This window comes from Salvelinus fontinalis, chromosome 4, assembly GCF_029448725.1.
Source record: "Salvelinus fontinalis isolate EN_2023a chromosome 4, ASM2944872v1, whole genome shotgun sequence".
NCBI lineage: Eukaryota > Metazoa > Chordata > Actinopteri > Salmoniformes > Salmonidae > Salvelinus > Salvelinus fontinalis.
Genome location: NC_074668.1, coordinates 69,686,583 through 69,709,970, shown reverse-complemented (window position 1 = coordinate 69,709,970; position 23,388 = coordinate 69,686,583). Strand labels below are relative to the sequence as shown.

At 44.5% G+C, this 23,388-nt stretch overlaps 1 protein-coding gene across 28 annotated transcripts in view; it reads left to right on the top strand.

Annotated features, from left to right (window-relative positions):
* Window positions 1-17,786: 17,786 nt before the first annotated feature.
* LOC129852718 (CUGBP Elav-like family member 4) overlaps window positions 17,787-23,388 on the top strand; it is a 189,368-nt gene continuing 183,766 nt past the window's right edge. For 15 of the 28 annotated variants that reach the window (XR_008759039.1, XM_055918371.1, XM_055918365.1 and 12 more), the window contains exon 1: window positions 17,787-18,333. Coding sequence is in view for 27 of the 28 variants with exons in the window: in XM_055918371.1 (XP_055774346.1) it covers window positions 18,084-18,333 (250 nt within the window). In the remaining variant the exon portion in view is untranslated. The remainder of the gene's footprint in view (window positions 18,334-23,388) is intronic. The other 13 variants (XM_055918370.1, XM_055918368.1, XM_055918369.1 and 10 more) reach the window with 1 other exon arrangement.

Genomic DNA, 23,388 nt, shown 5'->3' with positions numbered 1-23,388 from the left:
GACCTGAGAAGGAGTGACATTCAGAGGCCGGTCCCCTGCCTACAGCACTGACATTTCTGCCAGACTTTGATGGCGCCTTTGAACAGAGATGTGTGGAGGGAAGAGCTGCCTCTCTCCCCTTCCAGCTCTGTTCTCTCTGCTCAGAGTGAGATGTATAGCTGCCATGCTCCTCTACCAACTACCCTCCTCCCTCTACACACACACACACACACACACACACACACACACACACACACACACACACACACACACACACACACACACACACACACACACACACCCTTACCCCCCTGCTGAGGTGCCTTCAAAGACGCCCATGTTGCCTCTCCCCCTTAAAGCTACCCCGCGTGGAAGGGAGGCATAGCCTGGCCCCACTCCCAACTTCAACCCACCCCGAACCCCCCAACAACCCCCAAAACCTTTTCCCCTATCCCCACCCCCACCCCGTGGAGCGTTCAAAGAGACCCATGTTGCTTATTCCTCCTTCCACAGCTCCTCTTCTCCATGCCTCTATGTTTCCTCATCCCTTAGACACAATATTGCTCTCCCTCTCTTTGTTTCTGAGCTGTGACTTTGGAGAGACAGAATGCTGAAGTGAGCAGAATAAGAACAGAAATGGTATGACAGCATCGCTTTTGAAAATCAAGTGTGATGCAAGGAAAGAGCTGCATGTAATTCCATGCTACAGTATTCACTGGCTTGGCAGGTCTGATCTCTCTTCTGACACTAGGGGGAGTTGGGCTTTTTCATGTGTGTGTGTGTGTGTGTGTGTGTGTGTGTGTGTGTGTGTGTGTGTGTGTGTGTGTGTGTGTGTGTGTGTGTGAGAGAGAATCAGTTTCTGTCTTTTCTCTGTATCTCAGTTCCCTTCCCTCGGTTTTGTATTCTCAGTAGTGAGACACACTGGAGGTTGCAGACTGAGTTTAAAACGAGAGGGGAGACATAGAATGACAGACCCCAGACCCTTTCCATCTGCAGCCCTCTGGCTATGTGGCATGAGTCTACCTAGCCCCTCCTGTACACCCCCCTCTCCCCCCTGCCAGCCCCTGGGTCCCCTCCATCCAGTCAGCCAGCCTGCCTGTGCTTCAGTGTCCTGGGCTGGACTAGGCTATTATTGATTGAAAGCAGGGCTGCAGCTCACCTGCTAATTGAAAGCCGATTGGGGCCCTCGGGCAGAGCTGTAAAACAGCCCCAGTGTGGCGTTAAAAGCCCCGGCTGACAGCCCGCTGTAAATCCAGGCCTGCCTACTCAGGTAATAGTCATGGTGTATATCCATCTGGGGTTAGAACTGAGGGAGAGACACACACATCCACCTACTTAAAGAAATAGTGTCGTATAAGCCCATACGGGCTGGGCACCAACTGGTGTATGACACTGAAATAAAAACTATAAATAAAACAATAAATAATAAAACAATCATGTATATCCATCTGGGTTAGAACTGAGGGGGAGACACATCCACCCTCTATAGTCATGGAGTATATCTGGGTTAGAGCATAGAGCAGGGGATGGAGGTGGTGGTGGTTGTGGTCGGGGTGAGAGGATCGGTATAGACCTACACATCCACCCTCCTCCCCTCAACACTCACTCCCTCCCGTATCCCATGGTGACAGAGGAAAGCAAAGCCTAAAGATTGAACACATCCTTCCCTCCTCTTGACAGTGCTCATTCAGCTCTTCTCTCTCATAAGACACACCTGTGTCTCCCCTCCAGAGAGACATCGGTTCCAGCTCATGGTCTCATTCCCTCTCACTTGCTCTCTCTTGAGCTCTCACTCTCTCTCTCTCTCTCTCTCTCTCTCTCTCTCTCTCTCTCTCTCTCTCTCTCTCTCTCTCTCTCTCTCTCTCTCTCTCTCTCTCTCTCTCTCTCTCATTCTTTCTCGTTTTCTTTCCAGTCTCTCTCCCTCACTTCCTTTCTCTTTGTGTGTGTATGTGTTCTTAGTGATTGAGTATGGAGGGAACTGGGACAGAGAAGTGTCCGTCCTGCTGCAGGCAGGGAGCACGGAAAGCGAGGTTAATTGGATTGTAATTAGAGCGGAGGTGATTAATTGATAGCATCTGTAAATTTGGATGTTTCCATTGTAAATGTGACAAATGAGAGGGTGCAAACAGAAGGAGAAGGGCAGAGGGAGCAAGACTTGCTCTTTTTTAACCGTTTGGTAGGAGAGATACAGTAGATATTGCACTGAGCTGGGCCCCCTTTACTGAGCTGGGCCCCCTTTGCCCATTGTCACTTCTAATTGTGCTTCCAGATCTCATGGCAAAATAGTCTAGTCTTCATTTGTATTCTAATTTCACAGTGCTTGAGGACTGAGATTTGGAATTCAGAAGGGTATGTTGCCAAACCCGTACTCCCATCATGCACTGTGCCCTACATGATGTAAGAGTCGCCCACTCTGATCACTTAACCCCTCCTCCCATCATGCATTGTTTTCCACTTTCTTCCTCACTGTGCTGTGACATTTACGGTTTCCTCTGTCCATGTTCCCTTGTGTGTGAGTGTGTGTGTGTGCTCTTGTGTTTGATCCTCGAAAAACCTTTTGGGGTTCAAAACTTTTGCCACTACAGGGGCACCTTTTCAATTCAAAGTTCTTTGAAGAATCCCTCTGAAAAGGTTATTTAAAAGAAACCCCGTTGTAAAGGTTGAAATAGTAACCTTTTTGTTGTGGGAGGGGTTAAATGTTGAACTGTTTTAATAATATATTATAGTTGAGGCACCAAAATTGGAGGTGTGGCTTATTGGAGGTGTGGCTTTCAGATAGTTCTTTTGGACCACACGTGAGAGTAAATGTCATGCCTGGTCATGTGTTTTGTTGTATTGTCATTAAAGGTGGAAGTGTATACTGTTTCTCCAGGAACCTTTGCTACATTGAAACATTAAAGGTTCCTCCAAGAATCCCTCAACTATCCAAAGGTGCAAGTATTAACTATTGAAAGCTATGGTTGCTTGAGGAATTCCAGGGTTCCTTGAGGATCTTCAGGGTTCTTCGAGTCACCCCTAATTCTAAGAGTGAATGCTGTTGTTTTTTTGTCTCATGTTGCTAGTCATAGGATGCTGGAAGAACAGACACTGGCATGTACGAGACTGTATGAGGAAATACGATGTGCTGGATGACTCAGCTAGGAGTGATTCCTGATGTGATGCTGCCTGCTGCAGAGCCTCAAACCCTCTTATCTCACAGTGATGAGGCATTGACGTGCTGGAGAAGAGCACACTCTCGGGAGTCATCAAATCATGGTAGCAATAAAAAAGATGATTGTTCCACCTCTTGTGTAGGTGTCATAACTATGAACATTGTTGTGAAGCCAACATACACACAGTTCACAGTTTTGTGTGTGATTGTTCCATTGCTCAACAAAAACAAAATGGTTAATTACCTGGGGGTACATTTCAGCAGAGGACCACACGAGGCTGTGAATTAAACTAATCAAATAAGCCTCCAGTCAGGCCCTATCAGACAGCTCCAGACTGCAGAAAATGAGCCCACGTCGCAAAATCTACATTTCATTTTCCCCGGGGACAGCCTGGGTCCCTCCTCTCTCGCACATTTCCCCCCAATACGCAGCTGTTTCCTGGAGAAGGCAGGGAGACAGGGAGAGAGCGGTACGCTCAGCTCAGCTCACTGGTTCCTTCCTGGCCATGCTGAAAGCGCTTGAGCCTACCCTCGCCAGGGCCTCGGCTGCATCGCCATGGTTATAAGGAATAAAAACTGTGTGGGGAAATGTTTGCTGTGGTGGCTGGAGCTTCACTCAGAACCCTGGAATAAGCGCCAGGCATGTTTGCGCAGCTTCCCATTCTCTCCAAAGCATTCAAGAGAAGAGTAAGGATGGATTTGTGTGTGTGTGTGTGTGCGTGCGTGCGTGCGTGCGTGCGTGCGTGCGTGCGTGCGTGCGTGCGTGCGTGCGTGCGTGCATGCACAAGTTGTGTGAGTGTGTACCAAGGGAGTGAGATCCATCTGTCAGTCTCAGATAAAGATGCCAGAAACAATGAAGGAGAGATTGTGCTCCAAGAGAGGCTGGGACAGAGGAGATGTGCCAAACAGATGAGCTTCCTCTCTGTTTCCCCACTCCCATACTGTCCCAATCCCTGTCTCCATCCCCCTGTCTCCAGCCAGATGTTTCACTCATTGGTCACCCTCTCTCTCTCCCTGGGCCACACTGAACTCAAGTCATCCTGTCTCCATAGACATTCCAACGCACTGCAAACCTGAGCCCAAATCCTTACTGAGAGGCTGAAAGAAAGGTAGCAGCTCACAGGGCTAAACCACTCTACCTATGTACTGTAGACTAGCCATGTGGGAGTGGTGTCAGTCAGTCAAACATGTGGCCCTGTCCCTAAGGGCAACAGGACATGGCCCTGAATGATGAGGTCATATGGCCCATGATGAGGCCCTGCACTGAGAGCAGCAAGATAAGGCGCAGTGATGGGTCTGGGAAGATGGAGGAGATGAGGAAGGATTACTGGGATTACAGATATATTATAGTATTATAACTAATGATTGCTTCTGTTTATTGTATTGATTATACACGGCGAGAAACTTTCTGCAACTCTGTTAATCCTCTGCAGTACTTGTCCCTATGATCAGAATGCTGAATCTAGTGCTAGAACTAGAATAACAGATAGGGTCACATTCAACTGCATTGAACATGTAGAACATGAGAGAAATGGGCTTTCCTGCCAATAAGGTAATGATTCTGTGCTTCTACGCTCAAATTATTTTGTGTAAACACTGATGACAAAAGGAAAGCTTACAGATGAACGGGATTAAGCTCCTCAAAACGTCAGTTTTTTGTTGTTGTTATAGAAATAAGTATTATTGTATGGTAATTCAATTTTGCCATGGATTACCAATTCCTCATTCCTCATTAGCTGGTGTAATTTCCCTCTGAGCAAAGTCTTTAGCACACATACAAAAAAGACAAATGCACATAATCTCAGTCACGTGCACTCACACACACACAAGCCAGTGAAATACACAGTGTCAGAAGTCCCAGAGCACACAGACAGTGTGACAGTGTGTGGCTGACTCTGAAGCCCCAATACTCATCAATCATGTCTAATTCCCTCCCTCATTTGTCCAGATGATATTTGTTTTGTTATTGCCTCTGCTATTGTTGTTGTTGTACTTTGATACATTCCCCGACTGCTCACATTTCCATTACAAGTCGTCAATTAATACAGAGAAATGTAATTATTGTGACAATGCGTCTAATGTGGGCTGTGGAGACGAGAAATGGATCGTGACAGGGTGTGCTTCAAGCTGCCACCCCCCCTCCCCGCTCACCCTTCTCACATCCCTCCACCCTTTCACAGCCCAGCCCCGTCTCTGCCGCCCTGTCTGCTTCACTGGGCCCCTCCGCCCACAGGTGAGCGGATGGAGAGAGGGACAGACAGGCAGGACGGGAAGTGATTAGACAAAGAAGTGCACTTGGTCTAATGTAATTACATGGCATTTTTCATATTTCACACAGGCCCCTGGGCCACAATCCGACCTGGCCTTCTCCCTCTCCCTAGATCCCCTCCATTTGGCCTCTCATTTACCTCTCAGTGGCTTTCTGTTGTCGTCATGTCCTCTTCCGTTGTTGGTTTGTGATTCACTCTCCACCTGTGCATCTTCTTTATATCCTATCTGTTCATTTGCCTGTTCTATTTCTGTCCCTGGTTCTCATCCTCTGTGTCCACATCTTTCCTCCCTCTCATCACGTCATATGTTAATGTGTCTCTGCCTGTCCTCTCTTGTTTCCTGCCTTATCCTTCCAATATCCTGTCCCAGTTACAACTCTCTCTCTCTCTCTGTCTCTCTGTCTCTCTGTCTCTCTGTCTCTCTCTCTCTCTGTCTCTCTGTCTCTCTCTCTCTCTCTCTCTCTCTCTCTCTCTCTCTCTGTCTCTGTCTCCATCTCTCTCTCTCTCTCTCTCTCTCTCTCTCTCTCTCTCTCTCTCTCTCTCTCTCTCTCTCTCTCTCTCTCTCTCTCTCTCTCTCTCTCTCTCTCCTGTGGAGGTCAGGTGTGGTGTAGAGTGAGAGCCAGCCTGTGTTTAATTACATTAATAAACAGCCCTGTGAGGTGGCGTGCCCTCTCTTCTCTCCCCCCCACTCTGTCCTTTCTCTCCTCTCCCCCCTCTTTCTCCTCACCCTCTCTCTCTCCTCTCCCTTTCTCAGGTTCCCTCAGTGTCGTTCCACAGGCCTCAGTCGGTTCTGTAGAGAGAGGCCCCCTGCAGGCCAAAGCCCAATAGCTGCCAGGTTGCATTTCATGGCTGATTGCGAGGCATGTGTTTATCCCCCTCTCCTCCATCAGTTCCAACCCCCGTCTCCAGTGGTTCCCGACACGCTCGCCTCGCTGGAGGTCATGTCAGAGATTTTCTCCCTCCCCTCTCTGATGCAGGTCGAGGTCTGGGTGAAATGGGCCTCTTAACATGCTGCAGCTGCATCTCTCTCAAACACCAGGTAATGAGGGACGTGCCCTTCCTGATAGGCTCCTCAGAGTTGTAAAACACCTCATCATCCCCCCTCCTCCCGCTCCTCCTCCCCCTCTCCCACCACTGATGGTCATGTGCAAATACTCACCTCCTCTCCTCTTTTTGCATCTCACAAATTCAATTTGGAGGGGAATTTAAATATTTATTTGAAGAGGAGATGTAGGTGTTTGCCAAGGCTCTGCCTGCTCCCTAGTATTTGTAGAGGCTCTCTCTGTCTGTCTGCGTCATAAAGCTGAAATCAACTTCAAACAGAATACCCCCTGGGCCAACAGACAATGGTCCTGCTCACAAACATTAATAGCAAACCAGGCTGGCATATGACAAGAAGCAGTAACTTATTGCCATGCTTCCCCATGAAGAGACTTCCCTGGGTTGACAACAGGTCTGTACGATTTAATATGCATGCAAATACCAGACTCTTCAACAGGTATCAGAAAACAGTATACACCCCCCTTCCATAGTCAACAGGCCAGCTGTTAAAAGTGGTATCATCTCCTCCAAGACCATTACAGTTTAATGTGGCTGCATATAAAATCTGCGTTTCTCTTTAATGGAGGTGCTGAACCTGGGGTAAGGAAGCATACAATGCTGTCACCTAAGCTTGTTGGGTGACAAATTGTATATATTTTATTGCAATCCTCCAATTTGTACATGTTTTGAGTGACTTTTTAGAGATCAATGGCAAAACAAAGATTAGAGAATTTAAACTGGAATAAAAGCTTCAAGTGGTTGTACCAAGTAGCAAGCTATATGCCATGGGCACGCGATTATCTAAAGAGGTTGACTTTTTTCAAAGCCCTATGGTTCTGTTCTTACTCCCACCTCAGGTTTCTACATCCATTTACATCTTAGTTCTTTACAAAATAATAGATCCAGAGAAAATACAAAAAATTGTTTCAAACGAGATGTATTCATGTTTATTTGAGAATGGCATAAATGTGAATAGATCAAATGAGTTTTCATGACTTCCTTTTTCCTTCATTCTTCACAGAGAATGTCTCCATTTTTCAATTGTTCTGTGGCTTTTTCATTTATTCATCCCCCCACAATTAGTATTCCTCTCCCAACGAAGGCTTTGGCTTATTACGAATAGCAGTGATACAACTGGCTCACAAATGTTCCTTCTCTTTATCAAAGTGTTTAGTACCCTTCACACACACATGCTAATTAATAACGTTGTCCCCGAACAATGAAAAGTCTCTCAGAATAGTGTGGACCACAGAAAGTGTAGCCTTGAGGGATGTGTCCTCTTCAAAACATCAGGTTGACTGAAAATATATTTTTCATATTCTTTCTCTCTGAACCACCATCTCTCTCTCTCTCAGTCCAATTAAATTCAAGGGATTTATTGGCATGGGAAACATATGTTAACATTGCCAAAGCAAGTGAAGTAGATAATAAACAAAGTTAAATAAACAATACAAATTATCAGTAAACATTACACTCACCAAAGTTCCAAAAGAATAAAGACATTTAAAATGTCATATTATGTCTATATACAGTGTTGTAACGATGTACAAAAGGGAAAATAAATAAACATAAATATGGGTTGTATTTACAGGGGTGTTTGTTCTTCACTGGTTGCCCTTTTGTTGTGGCAACAGGTCACAAATATTGCTGCTGTGATGGCACACTGTGGTGTTTCACCCAGTAGATATGTGAGTTAATCAACATTGGTTTGTTTTTGAAATCTTGTGGATCTTTGTAATCTGAGGGAAATATGTGTCTCTAATATGGTCATGCATTTGGCAGGAGGTTAGGAAGTGCAGCTCAGTTTCCACCTAATTTTGTGGCCAGGTCTGCCTACGGCGACCATTCTCAATAGCAAGGCTATGCTCACTGATTCTGTACATAGTCAAAGCTTTCCTTCATTTTGGGTCAGTCACAGTGGTCCGGTATTCTGCCACTGTGTATTCTCTGTTTAGGGCAAAATAGCATTCCAGTTTGCTCTGTTTTTTTGTTAATTCTTTCCATTGTGTCAAATAATATATTTTTGTTTTCTCATGATTTGGTTGGGTCTAATTGTGTTGCTGTCCTGTTTGTGAACAGAAACTCCAGACCAGCTTGCTTAGGGGACTCTTCTCCAGGTTCATCTTTCTGTAGGTGATGGCTTTATTATGGAAGGTTTGGGAATAATTTCCTTTTAGAAGGGGGTTGTAGAATTTAACGGCTCTTTTCTGGATTTTGATAATTAGCGGGTATCGGCCTAATTCTGCTCTGCATGCATTATTTGGTGTTTTATGTTGTACACTGAGGATATTTTTGCAGAATTCTGCATGCAGAGTCTCAATTTGGTGTTTGTCCCATTTTGTGAATTCTTGGTTGGTGAGCGGAACCCAGACCACATTGTAACGGAATTCCTCCTCCTCTTCATCCGAAGAGGGGGAGCAGGGATTCGACCAAAACGCAGCGTGGTTATATGACATGATTTATTAAACAAAACCGAAAACACGAAGAACACTTGAATAGATACAAAAACAACAAACGACGTAGACTGACCTGAACGTAAGAACTTACATGAAACGAAGAACACACGAACAGGAAAAACAGACTACACAAAAACCGAACGAACAAACAAACCGAAACCGAAACAGTCCCGTGTGGCGTAACATACACAGACACTGACACAGGAGACAACCACCCACAAACAAACAGTGTGAAAACACCTACCTTAATATGGCTTTCAATCAGAGGAAATGAAAACCACCTGCCTCTAATTGAGAGCCATATCAGGTCACCCTTATACCAACATAGAAACACATAACATAGACTACCCACCCAAACTCACGCCCTGACCGTCAAACACATACAAAATAACAGAAAACCGGTCAGGAACGTGACACACATAACCATAAGTGGCAATGGGTTCTATAACTGATTCAATTATTTTTTGCCAGATCCTAATTGGTATGTCAAATGTTTTGAATAGCCTTCTTGCCTTGTCTCTCGGCTCATTCACATCTTTGTGGAAGTTACCTGTGGCACTGATGTTTTGGCAGAGGTATGTATAGTTTTTTTGTGTGCTCTAGGGCAAAGGTGTCTAGATGGAATTTGTATTTGTGGTCCTGGCAACTGGACCTTTTTTGGAACATCATTACTTTTGTCTTACTGAGATTTACTGTCAGGGCCCAAGTCTGACAGAATCTGTGCAGAAGATTTAAATGCTGCTGTAGGCCCTCCTTGGTTGGGGACAGAAGCACCAGATCATCAGTAGACAGTAGACATTTGACTTCAGATTCTAGTAGGGTGAGGCCGGGTGCTGCAGACTGTTCTAGTGCCCTAGCCAATTTGTTGATATATATGTTGAAGAGGGTGGGGCTTAAGCTGCATCCCTGTCTCATCCCACGGCCCTGTGGAAAGAAATGTGTGTGTGTTTTTTTGCCAATTTTAACCGCACACTTGTTGTTTGTGTACATGGATTTTATAATGTTTTATGTTTTTCCCCCAACACCACTTTCCATCAATTTGTATAGCAGACCCTCATGCCAAATTGAGTCAAAGGCTTTTTTGAAATCAACAAAGCATGATCTGGTGGTCTGTCTTATGGTAATTTGGTAAAAAGCCAATTTAACATTTGTTCTGTACATTGTTTTCACTAAGGAAATGTACGAGTCTGCTGTTAATGATAATGCAGAGGATTTTCCCAAGGTTGCTGTTGACGCATATCCCACGGTAGTTATTGGGGTCAAATTTGTCTCTACTTTTGTGGATTGGGATGATCAGGCCTTGTTTCCAAATATTGGGGAAGATGCTCTCTCTGTCTCTCTCTTTCTCGTTCTCGTTCTCTTTCTCTCTCTCCATCTCCCCTTCTCTCAGAGGGGCAGTTTGAATCTGGGCACGGGGAGAGGGAGAGGGACCAAAGTTAATTAGACTGTGGGCCAGGGAGGGGGGCACTTGGTAATGGAAAGGAGGTGTGTTGAAACAGATGGCCCAGAATGTATTAACTTGCAGGAGAGCTCCAAGGAACCCCCTGGACCAGACATTAGTCCTGCCACTGTCTGGGACTCGGTGGAGGGAGGTTAGCGGAATAGACTGGATAAATAATTCAGCTACAACATGTCACCTCCATGAATAGACATGAATATGTGTAAATACACAGGAAATACATATGGGTATGTTAGCACATGATTTTCCAGAAAAGCTTAATAAATGTGTATTTATAGCCAGAAGTGACCTTACAGCCATTAAAACCCCTGATGGTAGTTGGAGGTTGACCAGAGGAGTTTGGCCAGAGGTCAGCATGACTGGCTGGCAGGGGTAACAGGGCCTGAGAATGTGACAGTAAAAACTCTTGTAGCTGGCCAGACTACTCTCAATATTCCAGCAAGCATTAGCATAAGAGAACCATACAGTATACTGACCTCTGTATCACCCCAAACATACACTACCAATTCTTTGGAGATTTATTCATGTGCAACCTTGGACTCACTGTCGGTCTACTCTGTAGGTGGAAAATGTATTAACTGTGAGAAAAGCAAACATTTGTATTTGACATAAACTAGGCCTAAATACAGTAATGTCACATTGTCCTGTTTATTCTGTGCGGTATGAAATGAGAGGAGCTGCACAATGCTGTACTGAACCCTTGAGGTACACAGGCATCCTAACAGGTAGACTTGTCTATGTAAATCATCCAGTGGTCTGACACACACACACACGCACACGCACACGCACACGCACACGCACACACACACACACACACACACACACACACACACACACACACACACACACACACACACACACACACACGGACAGATTGAGTCACCCATTATACCACTGCCCAATGGTCAACTGGATGATTCTGTGAAGCGCCCAGAGAAAAGTATCCTACATACTGACTGAGGAGACATTCATAATTCAGTCATGTTGTGATGTGGGTACGTTTAGTCTTTGGCCCCCTCTGTTTATTCTCTGATGTCTTTGCCAGAGGATATATACCTGCCTCTCCTCCAAGGAGATTGTTATCCCACGTTTACAACTCACTGGTGCTTCACCTTGACATTGACAAGACTAGAACTATCTAACTGACTTTAGGAACGCTGTGATATGTGAATGATCAACCTTTCCCAAACTTAAAATGTAAATGTCGAAAATGTATTGAAATAAAATAACATTCCCACTTTATTTGGATAGTCCCAGATTTTCCATCTGTAGATGCTCTACAGATGGTCATACTATCAACAAACGATCTGTTACGGTTAGGGTTAGGATTAGGTTTAGAATAAGGGTAAGGTTGAAGGTTAGGGCTAGGGTTAGGGTAACGGTTAAGTTTAGGGTTAGGATAAGGGTTAGGGTTAGGGTTAGGGGTTTAGGGTTAGTAGATAGTTAGTTGAAATGTTAGTGATGTGTTAGTGATGTGAAATGTTAGTGAGTCTGTAGAGTGTCTACAGATGGACTATCCAAATAAACTGTCCATAATATTGTGGCTCGCCCCAGAATATGCATTTACACGCTTTTGAAATAGTACCGTTTTGCTCATGGTTTTACATCTGCATTCAAAGTAAAGCCTGCTCCTATGCCTGCCAAGCAAGATCCACCAAAGGTTTTCAAAGGTCTGTAAGCTACTCTTTAGCACAACCAGAACTCACTACACGGCACTACAATACACCGCTCGAGAGACAACTCTGCTGAAATCCAACAGCTCATACAAGAGAAGCGCTAAAAGCTAATGAAAAATAGATTTGGTGAAAAAGGTTTATTTTTCTTCCCTCTCTCTGCAAACGCGAGGGGACGATGGAAGCTGAACAACATGTGCGCCAGCAGCTAGCGAGAACAGCTTGTGAACTAGTTGAGTGGGCTCTGTGAACTAGTTGAGTGGGCTCTGTGAACTAGTTGAGTGGGCTCTGTGAACTAGTTGAGTGGGCTCTGTGAACTAGTTGAGTGGGCTCTGTGAACTAGTTGAGTGGGCTCTGTGAAGCCGGGCTGCTATACGTGGGACTCCTCTCATCGGAGTGAGCTTCAAACACCACACTGAACCACTGATCCTGCTGGGCCTCCACCAAAGTAAAAATAGACTGCCATGACAACTGTACGTTCGGCGCCGTAAAGAAGTCCATTAACATTATGTGATGCTGCTGTTGAGAGTTCTGGTTCGCCTCACCTCCAGCTGTCACCATAACACTGACTCATTCTCCACATACCCTTCATCAAACAGAATACGTTGCCTACTTCTACATATTGGGCATTGAGAGAAAAACATGGTGATGATTCTTTGTTCTCTGTGAATGGGCTTGCCAGGCAGTAATCCTGCTGGCTGCTTGTACGTCAGTACTGTTACCTGTGATGCCTCAGTGGAGCCCTCCTGCCATTGGGTGTGAATGGACTCAGAGTCATCCATTCTACTCTCTACTCACCTCACAGTACTGTGTAGATGCTCATGTTGTCCTCATCTGACTCACAGCGGTGTGTGTGTGTGCGTGAGTGTGTGTCTGCGTCCGTGTGTGTGCCTGTGTGTGACTCTGTGTGCCTGTGTGTGCGTGTGCATGTGTGTGCGTGTGCATGTGTGTGTGTGAGGGAGGGAGGGAGGGAGGGAGGGAGGGAGGGGTTTTCTCCACCAAACTGTGTCATTGCAATAACACAACAGCAGTGTATTCATATAGCTGAGTCGCTTTGTTACATCCAACATAATGCCCCAAAAAATGCATATTCAGATATTGTTAAATGGAGAAATGTAACCATACAGAGAGAGCAAAATGCCTGAGTGCGCAACATACTCCTGGGAACCAGGCAGGCAGAGAGGATTGTGGGATTCATTAGCTGCCAGGAAGCAGATGACTCATGGCGGTCTCCATGACCTGTTGTTTGTTTGTCTCTCGTTTATTCATTCCCTCTGTTTACTGCGACTCTTTAATGTGCAATGCAAGATGCCTGTTTGGCATTCAGGGGAACGGCCAGGCACTAACACTAGAGAGGACGCCCACCATAAAGGATATAAGTCCCTCATCAATGAGATGTAATCCAGCCTTTATAAATGAAAATGAACCAAGCCTAAACAATCCCTCTATACGCAGCCCAGGCTTGGACCAACAAGTGTTATACTGCCACTTCCATTGTGCACAGGCAAATGAATGAATTTTGAGGGAAGTCAAGTTTTGAAAGCAAATGATTGCTTCAGAGAGAGTGGTTTTCTCTCCTGTGGCGTGTGGGGAAACAGTGCACTGACAGCACTACCCCTCCCTGAGGCAGCCAGCAGCAGATAGAGCCTGTGTGTTGGAGAAAGCTCCAGGATTACCATACCACTCCTAAATTCACATAAATACTATCACACCTCATAGAGGCAATAACATGAATATCAATGGCTCTTTTCTCTCTTCAATTTGACTCATTCTTACAAGATAAGATGGACAGTGAAATGTGTTCATGCCTGACTGCATTACACCTCGTCTACTCGCCATGATCTGTTTAATTGGTTAATAATGAACACACACTGAGGTAATTTCCTTTAAAACCATTATACACTCCCAGGGTTGTCCGTATCTGATTTGGGAAATTCAAGGTACTGAATCTATTTGGAGGTATTTCAAATAGCTTGCCTATGACTTTTCCGGTGAGTCACCTTGAATACGTGGTGAATAAGGTTTGTCATAAAAAAGGGATGAAGTGACATGGGGTATTCAGGTGTGGAAAATCCTGGAGGACACATGATATTCTTCTTGTGTGCATTCCTTCTTTGTGAAAAGTTCACATGCCTCCACAAGCACAGCTTGGAACTCATCTGACTGCACTCCATCTGTGAGAGGCCCAAGCACGTCGGTTCCCTCCGTTTCAGTACAGGTGGTGAGGCTTGGCAGCGACAAGCCTGAGAACCCTGTCAACCTTTCTGAGACGCCTCCACGCACTCAAACAAAAAGATGTATACACAGCAGCAGCAGTAGCATAATAGGAGATAGCATGCAGCCAGGCAGCAGTACCTGCATGTCTGTTCCCCTGCCAAGCAGTTTGGAAGTCTTCACAGCTGTGCAGGCAAGGTTCCCCACTGAGAGAAGACAAAAAGAAGGAAACAAAAAAATCACAAAACCAAAGGGCGGCACTGACGTTACATTAGCTCTGCCTTTATGGCAATGAATGCCTCTGATGGTATTGACAAGGGGGCCTGTTGTGCTTTAATACCCCATTCAGCATGTAAACTCTGCAGGATATTTTTAAAAACGATCTACAAAGATGTGATTAAATAGAAAATAAATTATTAAAGCTAACCAAAGCAATGCAATGCCAGATGTTACTAGAGCCTTTTAAGTACCACTCCTCTCCCCAAACAACCACACTCCTGCATATATAGGAGAGGAACCTTCTCATACAAAGACAAATATGAAAGAATCTGCAAGATCTATTTTGATTTCATTCAACATAGAGGATATGCTTGGGATATGTATTAAATATTGAATTGACATATATATATTTTTTAAATCATATACATAGATGTTACAATCATGCAACAATCAATACTTGCCGCGCCTATATAACTATGTGTAACGTCCGGGGTGTAGTGGGTGAGAAGTTAGGCGCAGGAAGCAGAGAGTTCAGGGTAGTGTTATTCCTTTTAATGCACAAAAACCGGTGAACATAAACCAACCCCACGAAACACAGGGCGCACACCAAAACAAATGCACCAAACACGGGGGACTTAAACAGTCCAGCAAAACTCATAAAAATGGGAAACCCGTAATTCACAGACGTGTACACATGTACACCAAACAATCCCGCACAACCAGCAGGCGGGCCTGCTGGTAAATAAAGCCTGACTAATCAGCCTAAAACACAAACAGGTGCAACCAATAAACAGAAAGGGGAAAAAGGGATCAGTGGCAGCTAGTAGGCCAGTGACGACGAGCGCCGAGCGCCACCCGAACAGGAAGGGGAGCCACCTTCGGTAGGAGTCGTGACACTATGCATAAGATGTAATGAGAATATCTGAATGTTAACCACTAGTTAGGCATATATTCCTTCTAGATAGAGTTGAAGTCGGAAGTTTATATACACCTTACCTGAATACATTTAAACTCAGTTTTTCACAATTCCTGACATTTAATCCGAGTAAATATTCCCTGTATTAGGTCAGTTAGGATCACCACTTTATTTTAAGAATGTGAAATGTCCGAATAATAGTAGAGATAATTATTTATTTCAGCTTTTATTTCTTTCATCACATTCCCAGTGGGTTAGAAGTTTACATACACTCAATTAGTATTTGGTAGCATTGCCTTTAAATTGTTTAACTTGGGTCAAACGTTTTGGGTAGCCTTCCACAAGCTTCCCACAATAAGTTGGGTGAATTTTGGCCCATTCCTCCTGACAGAGCTGGTGTAACTGAGTCAGATTTGTAGGCCTCCTCGCACACGCTTTTTCAGTTCTGCCCACAAATTTCCTATAGGGTTGAGGTCAGGGCTTTGTCATGGCCAGTCCAATACCTTGATTTTTTGCCCTTAAGCCATTTTGCCACAACTTTGGAAATATGCTTGGTGTCATTGTCCATTTGGAAGACCCATTTACGACCAAGCTTTATCTTCCTGACAGATGTCTTGAGATGTTGCTTCAATATAACCACATAATTTTCCTCCCTCATGATGCCATCTATTTTGTGAAATGCACCAGTTCCTCCTGCAGCAAAGCACCCCACAACATGATGCTGCCACCCCCGTGCTTCACGGTTGAGATGGTGTTCTTTGGCTTGCAAGGCTCCCCTTTTTTCCTCCAAACATAACAATGTTCATTATGGCCAAACAGTTCTATTTTTGTTTCATCAGACCAGAGGACATTTCTCCCAAAAGTATGATCTTTATCCACATGTACAGTTGCAAACTGTAGTCTTGCTTTTTTTATGGCGGTTTTGGAGCAGTGGTTTCTTCCTTGCTGAGTGGCCTTTCAGGTTATGTCGATATAGGACTTGTTTTACTGTGGATATAGATACTTTTGTACCTGTTTCCTCCAGCATCTTCACAAGATCCTTTGCTGTTGTTCTGGGATTGATTTGCACTTTTCGCACCAAAGTACGTTCATCTCTAGGAGACAGAACTGAGACAGAACTCCTTCCTGAGCGGTATGACAGCTGTGTGGTCCCATGGTGTTTATACTTGCATACTCTTGTTTGTACAGATGAACGTGGTACCTTCAGGCATTTGGAAATTGCTCCCAAGGATGAACCAGACTTGTGGAGGTCTACAATATTTTTTCTGAGGTCTTGGCTGATTTCTTTTGATTTTCCCATGATGTCAAGCAAAGAGGCACTGAGTTTGAAGGTATGCCTTGAAATACATCCACAGGTACACCTCCAATTGACTCAAATGATGTCAATTAGCCTATCAGAAGCTTCTAAAGCCATGACATCATTTTCTGGAATTTTCCAAGCTGTTTAAAGGCACAGTCAACTTAGTGTATGTAAACTTCTGACCCACTGGAATTGTGAGACAGTGAATTATAAGTGTAATAATCTGTCTGTTAACAATTGTTGTAAAAATTACTTGTGTCATGCACAAAGTAGATGTCTTCACCGACTTGCCAAAACTATAGCTTGTTAACAAGACATTTTTGGAGTGGTTGAAAAACGAGTTCTAATGACTCCAACCTAAGTGTATGTAAACTTCTGACTTCAACTATAGTTATATCCTTCTCTAGAATATTTGCCACCACTGACTGATGAACAATTCATCTCTGCATAACCTGTTGCCTGGCTCTCAAAATAGCCTTACAGTAGTGGAGTCATTCAGCATCCAATCAATAATCTCATCCTTGCCGTAATAGTACACATCATCACCACTTAGGATCTCTGACCTAATTATGACCAAACTGTTGAGCCTTTCATAAACCATGATTACCTAAAGCAAAACTTAATTAGTAGTACTTTAATATGACAACAAATACATTTTCAGAAAGTTATTTGGATATGTATAGACAAAGACCCGTTGATTATGAAGAAGTGAAAAGAACCCGTAGATCAGTCCAAAAACTGTTGAAACAAACGGTAGCGCCAATTCAGCACCATAGACAGCAACATGTTAGGAACGTAAATACTGGGTTTTCTTTGAGCGCGCGACATCAAAACACAGCAGACAATAGCCTACACATATCTAAATGTGTCTTTCCTATTAGCCAGAACAAGGCTACCTGTAAGAATGATTATCTACAGAATTCAATTTCATACGTAGCCTACAGCGGCAAGTTCCTGTCTTTGTTCCTCTTAAAAGTCTCGAGCTTTCCCTTTACACAAATGTTTGGATTCTCACTACACCCTGCGGGCGCTCGGTCGTCCTGCCCTCCAATTGGCTAAACCGGGTTTATTATGCAAATTAGCTAGGGGTCTAGTCAGAAGCCTACGAGCTGACGTCACTAGGCAGAGTGGCAGCTGACACAGGGAGAAAGAAACAGATTGAGAACGGGAAGAGGAATGAAAATACATCAAACATAAATAAAGCGAAATCAAAGCAATAGCATAGATTGAGAGAAAGGAGTAAGAAGAAGAGAGAAACTGTGTAAAAGGGGAGAGGGACAGGGAGAGAGAAAGAAGATAAAAAATAAAGTAGGGGGAGTTTGCAGTTGACTTGAGAGAGAGTGAAAGGGAGAAAGGGAGAGAGAGAGAGCGAGAGAGAGACCAGCCGCCGGCCCATTTAGGAAAGATGGCTACAGTCACTGCAAACGGAGTGCAGCAAGAGAATGGATTCAGCACCACGAACAGCGCCGGCAGGATGAACGGACTCATGATCGGTCAGAACACCATTCCAATGAAGGACCACGACGCCATCAAGCTGTTTATCGGACAGATTCCCAGAAACCTGGAGGAGAAAGATCTGAAGCCCCTTTTTGAGGAATTCGGAAAGATATACGAACTCACTGTGCTGAAAGACAGGTTTACGGGAATGCATAAAGGTCGGTTCTGGTATCATTTCTTTGCTTCTGTATGCACGCAGCAACATCCTTTTCAAAAACAGTATATATATTTTTTAAAGCATTCGAGGCTCTAATGAGAGCATAAAAAGTGTAATTATTGTAGATGTTTGTGGCATGTGGGAGTTTCCTGCAAAGCAGTACGTTGTTGCTTTACACACACACACACACACACACACACACACACACACGTGTGCGAATGAGTGCGCGCGGGTTAATTGTCAAAGTGTCAACCCCTCATCCGCTAGGATACTACTGCTTTGTAGCCTATGTCTGTGTATGTTTACATTGACGCTCATGTGCTGGGCTCCTAGTTAAGGGGTGGGACAAGGAATGTCTGTTTGCTTCACGGTGCCTGATAGTTAGATCGTCATAGACAGATAAGCTAAAATATACTCCGGAAGAAGGAGGACGGAAATCACCACTGGGCATGAGATGTTAGTTATTAGGGCTGTGTGACGATGCTGATGTGGCATTTTGAGAAGGCTAATGTATACGTTTTAGACGTAATTAAGAGACCAAAATAACTGTTTAGATCACTGCCATGTATTGTAGTGTAGGCTAGTTCAGGGGGCGGGGCCCAGGAAATAAAAAGCATCCAATGTTGCATAGCAGAGGCATGGGAACAGCATGGGGTCTCTCTCTCGCGCTCTTTCACCGGCCGGGTCACCTCATTGTCCACAATGATCAGGAGCGATACTCATGTCATTATTTCATAGCGCGCGTAGAATACAGACTAAATGTGATTGATTATCCAGAGGGTGTCCTTCTATTTCACCTCTGAACTAATATTACAACCCCGTACATTTAGCCGCTATTGGTTGAAAATATTGTCTACCGGTAGGCTATGTCAACATAATGTCCCAATGTCCTGTGAAAGTATAGGCTATGTCTTAGAATCGAGGTGGTTGTCTATTTAAATGCTAGTGTTATAGACCTACCGAAAGCAAATACTAAAAAGTTACTTAAAGGATACGTATTATTATTTTTATTATTATTAGTAGTTGTAGTAGTATTAGTATTGCTTTATTATTTTTATTATTTTTTAAATAATTTGTGTATTATTACTAAAAGCAGGCCTAATATAGCCTAGTTATATAATGTGTTTAATTTCGTTATGTAGGATGACGTTTAAATATGTGTGTAAAGCTATAATAAAAGGCTCTCTTCTAACGATTTTCCTAATCTCTTCTTCAGAAGAGCGCGCTTCCACTAATCACTGCTATACAGGTACAGCGCTGGGTTCGTCGTGGGACCAGTGCCAGTTAAATCATATAGTGCAGTATATAATTAAAGCTACTAGTTTACATTAATAGGTCATATTGCCAAAGAGCCTACAAGCCGCCGAGAGACAGAGAGGGAATCGTGACACAGAAATTAGCGGCCGCCCAGCAGTGTCCTGCTCCCGGATCTCCCTTTACCCTGTGCCCTGAAGGTCTCTGCGCGCCACCTGTTCAGTGAGTTATCAGTCACTGCTGCTGGACCCACACACCCCGCGTTTCTCTTTGGAACATGATGATCGTTTAAAACAATATTCTCGATGCGTGTGTTTTCTACGTCTGCCTGTCCTCGAACTCCATGAATGTCAAAGCTCCAGGGCTGTTTGCTTAAAGAAAGATAATCCTGTTCACAAGCCAAACTGTCTGCCCAGTCAAATCAGCATCCGCCGAGGCCACTCCGGTGTACTAGTAGCCTATAATGTAGGACATATTATGTATTACTACCCACCGACTCAAAGTCACATTGGGAGTGCGCGGGAGTTGGCTACATGCGTGCTGTCTAATAAGATTTCATAAATGCATTTTATGGAGGAGTTTTTCCCCTCATATGGTCTTCTCACCTGTGATATATGCCAACATCTTTAAATGTTCCCTACAGAAAGGCACGTGGAAAATATTTTTCTACAGACTCACAACTGGCATGTGAGTTTGTTTTTACTTTAAAATAGGCATGCAAAGGTCCTAAGCAATGGCTGATTCCGTTTTGAGGGAACAATGCTTTACAAAAAAGCCTGACTTAAAATAAAATAGTACTTCCTTGAAATAAAAAACATTTGATTTTAAGACTTTTTAAATACATTTGGGATTTGCATTTACAATAATTGAATCCTCCATAATCGTAATCTAGCCTATTATTGGTCAGTCTATGTTTGTTTTGTATTCCAATTGTGATTGGTCTTTGGGCTCATAGGAGGGCGTTTTGAAATGTATAAAACCCACATTTCTTCTGGTCTTTAAACCCTAGTGAAGGCAAAAGTCTGATATGCATTGGTTTCAGGCCTAGACTACTTTTACATTAACTCTTTTATCAACTTCCACTGCCCTCCAAGAGTTGCTGAATTTCCTCTTCATCCTAGTAGACTATGTATACGGAAATACTAAAGGTATTGGTAAACTTACAATAGGCAAACTATAACCAAATGCGACTGTAAATGAATGAATGAAGTCTTACATGCTTCGTGAATGAAGTCTTACATGCTGACTACATGCGTCCACGTGCGCTATGGCACACATTTTGATTTTGTCTACCCACACCAGATGCGATCAGGACACGCAGGTTGAAATGTCAAAACGAACTCTGAACCAACTATATTCATTTGGGGACAGGTCGAAAAGCATTACACTTCCATTGCAATTTAGCTAGCTAGCTTGCCTTTGCTTGCTAATTTGTCCTGGGATATAAACATTGGGTTATTATTTTACCTGAAATGCACAAGGTCCTCTACTCTGACAATAAATCCTCAGTTAAAAGGGTAAACTGAGTTAGTTTCTAGTAATCTCTCCTCCTTCAGGCTTCTTCTTCTTTGGACTTTATAATGCGGTTGGCAACCAACTTTAAGGTGCATTACCACCACCAACTGGACTGGAGTGTGGACCTCATTTCATTGTTCAATCACCCATGTGGGTATATGCTCCTAAAAACGAATGAGGAGATGGGAGAGGCGGGACTTGCAGCACATCAAGCGTCAGAAATAGAACCAAGTTCTATTTTAGAGCCTGGCTACGCATATACTCGTTAATGCGCGTGAGCAGTGTGGATGCAATGATTGAATAACATGTACGTGTACATTTATTTTGGTCAGCAGGTTAGTTAGCTGTAATAGCAGCCTACACTCAAATCATGCAAATACACTGAGTGTACAAAACATTAAGAACACCTGCTATTTCCATGACATAGACTGAACATGTGAATCCAGGGGAAGGCTATGATCCCTTATTGATGTCACTTGTTAAATCCACTTCAATCAGTGTAGATGAAGGGGAGGAGACCGCTTAAAGAGGGATTTTTAAGCCTTTAGACAATTGAAACATGGATTGTGTATGTGTGCCATTCAGAGGGTGAATGGGCAAGACCAAGTATTTAAGTGCCTTTGCACGGGGTATGGTAGTAGGTGCCAGGCGCACAGGTTTGAGTGTTTCAAGAACTGCAACGCTTCTGGGTTTTTCACGCTCAACAGTTTCCAGTGTGTATCAAGAATAGTCCACCACCCAAAGGACGTCCAGCTAACTTGACACAACTGTGGCAAGCATTGGAGTCAACATGGGCCAGCATCCCTGTGGAACGCTTTCAATACCTTGTAGAGTCCATGCTCTGACGAATTGAGGCTGTTCTGAGGGCAAAAAGGGATGCAACTCAACATTAGGAAGGTGTTCCTAATGTTTTATACACTCAGCGTATATTTAGGCACATCTGTCGGCTATACTTCGTCTTTCACTGAGAGCTGCCTATGACGGAGCCGACAAGTTGGTGGAAAAATATGTAGACACCTGTTATTAGTGCTGAGTGATTGTTAGAGCTGTCGCTCTCCTCATCCTCAGATGAGGTGAGGAGAGAAGGATCTTCTGACCAAAATGCGGAGTCTGGGAAATATGCCATCTTTATTATAAATTACAATGATGCAGATGGCAACACGAAAACTAAACAAAACACTTTCAAACTACAAAATAACAAAACGACGTAGAACGAAAACCTGAACATAAACTTACATAACTGGAACGTAAACTCACGAACAGGCAACAGACGACATCGAAACAAAACGAACAGCCAAACAGCTCCATATGTGAAAAACATCGATAACGACACGAAGACATCACAAGAGACAATCACCCACAAACACACAGTGATAATGCCCTACCTAAATATGACTCTTGATTAGAGGAAAATGCAAACCACCTGCCTCTAATCAAGAGCCATACCAGGCAAACCGAAACCAACATAGAAACAGATAACATAGACTGCCCACCCTAACACATGCCCTGACCATAAACACATAAAAAACAACATAAAACAGGTCAGGACTGTTACAGTACCCCCCCCTCAAGATGCGCACGCCGGGCGCACAAGCACAAAGTCCAGGGGAGGGTCCGGGTGGGCAGTTGACCACGGTGGTGGTTCCGGCTCAGGACGCTGTCCCCATACCACCATAGTCACTCCCCTCTTCTTTCTACCCCTTCTAATGCCCACCCTAACACTACCTTCCCCTAAATAAACAGCTAGCACCAGGACAAGGGGCAGCACCGGGACAAGGGGTAGCACCGGGACAAGGGGCAGCACCAGAACAAGGGGCAGCACCAGGATAAGGACCATCACTGGGACAAGGGGCAGCACCGGGACAAGGGGCAGCACCGGGACAAGGGGCAGCACCGGGACAAGGGGCAGCACCGGGACAAGGGGCAGCACCGGGACAAGGGGCAGCACCGGGACAAGGGGCAGCACCGGGACAAGGGGCAGCACCGGGACAAGGGGCAACACCGGGACAAGGGGCAGATCCCGGCTGAAGGACTCTGGCAGGTCCTGTTTGGACGGCTCTGGCAGGTCCATGCAGGCTGACGGCTCTCGACGCTCATGGCAGACTGACGGCTCTCTATGCTCATGGCAGGCTGACGGCTCTCGACGCTCATGGCAGGCTGACGGCTCTCGACGCTCATGGCAGACTGACGGCTCTCTACGCTCATGGCAGGCTGACGGCTCTTGACGCTCATGGCAGGCTGACGGCTCTCGACGCTCATGGCAGGCTGACGGCTCTCGACGCTCATG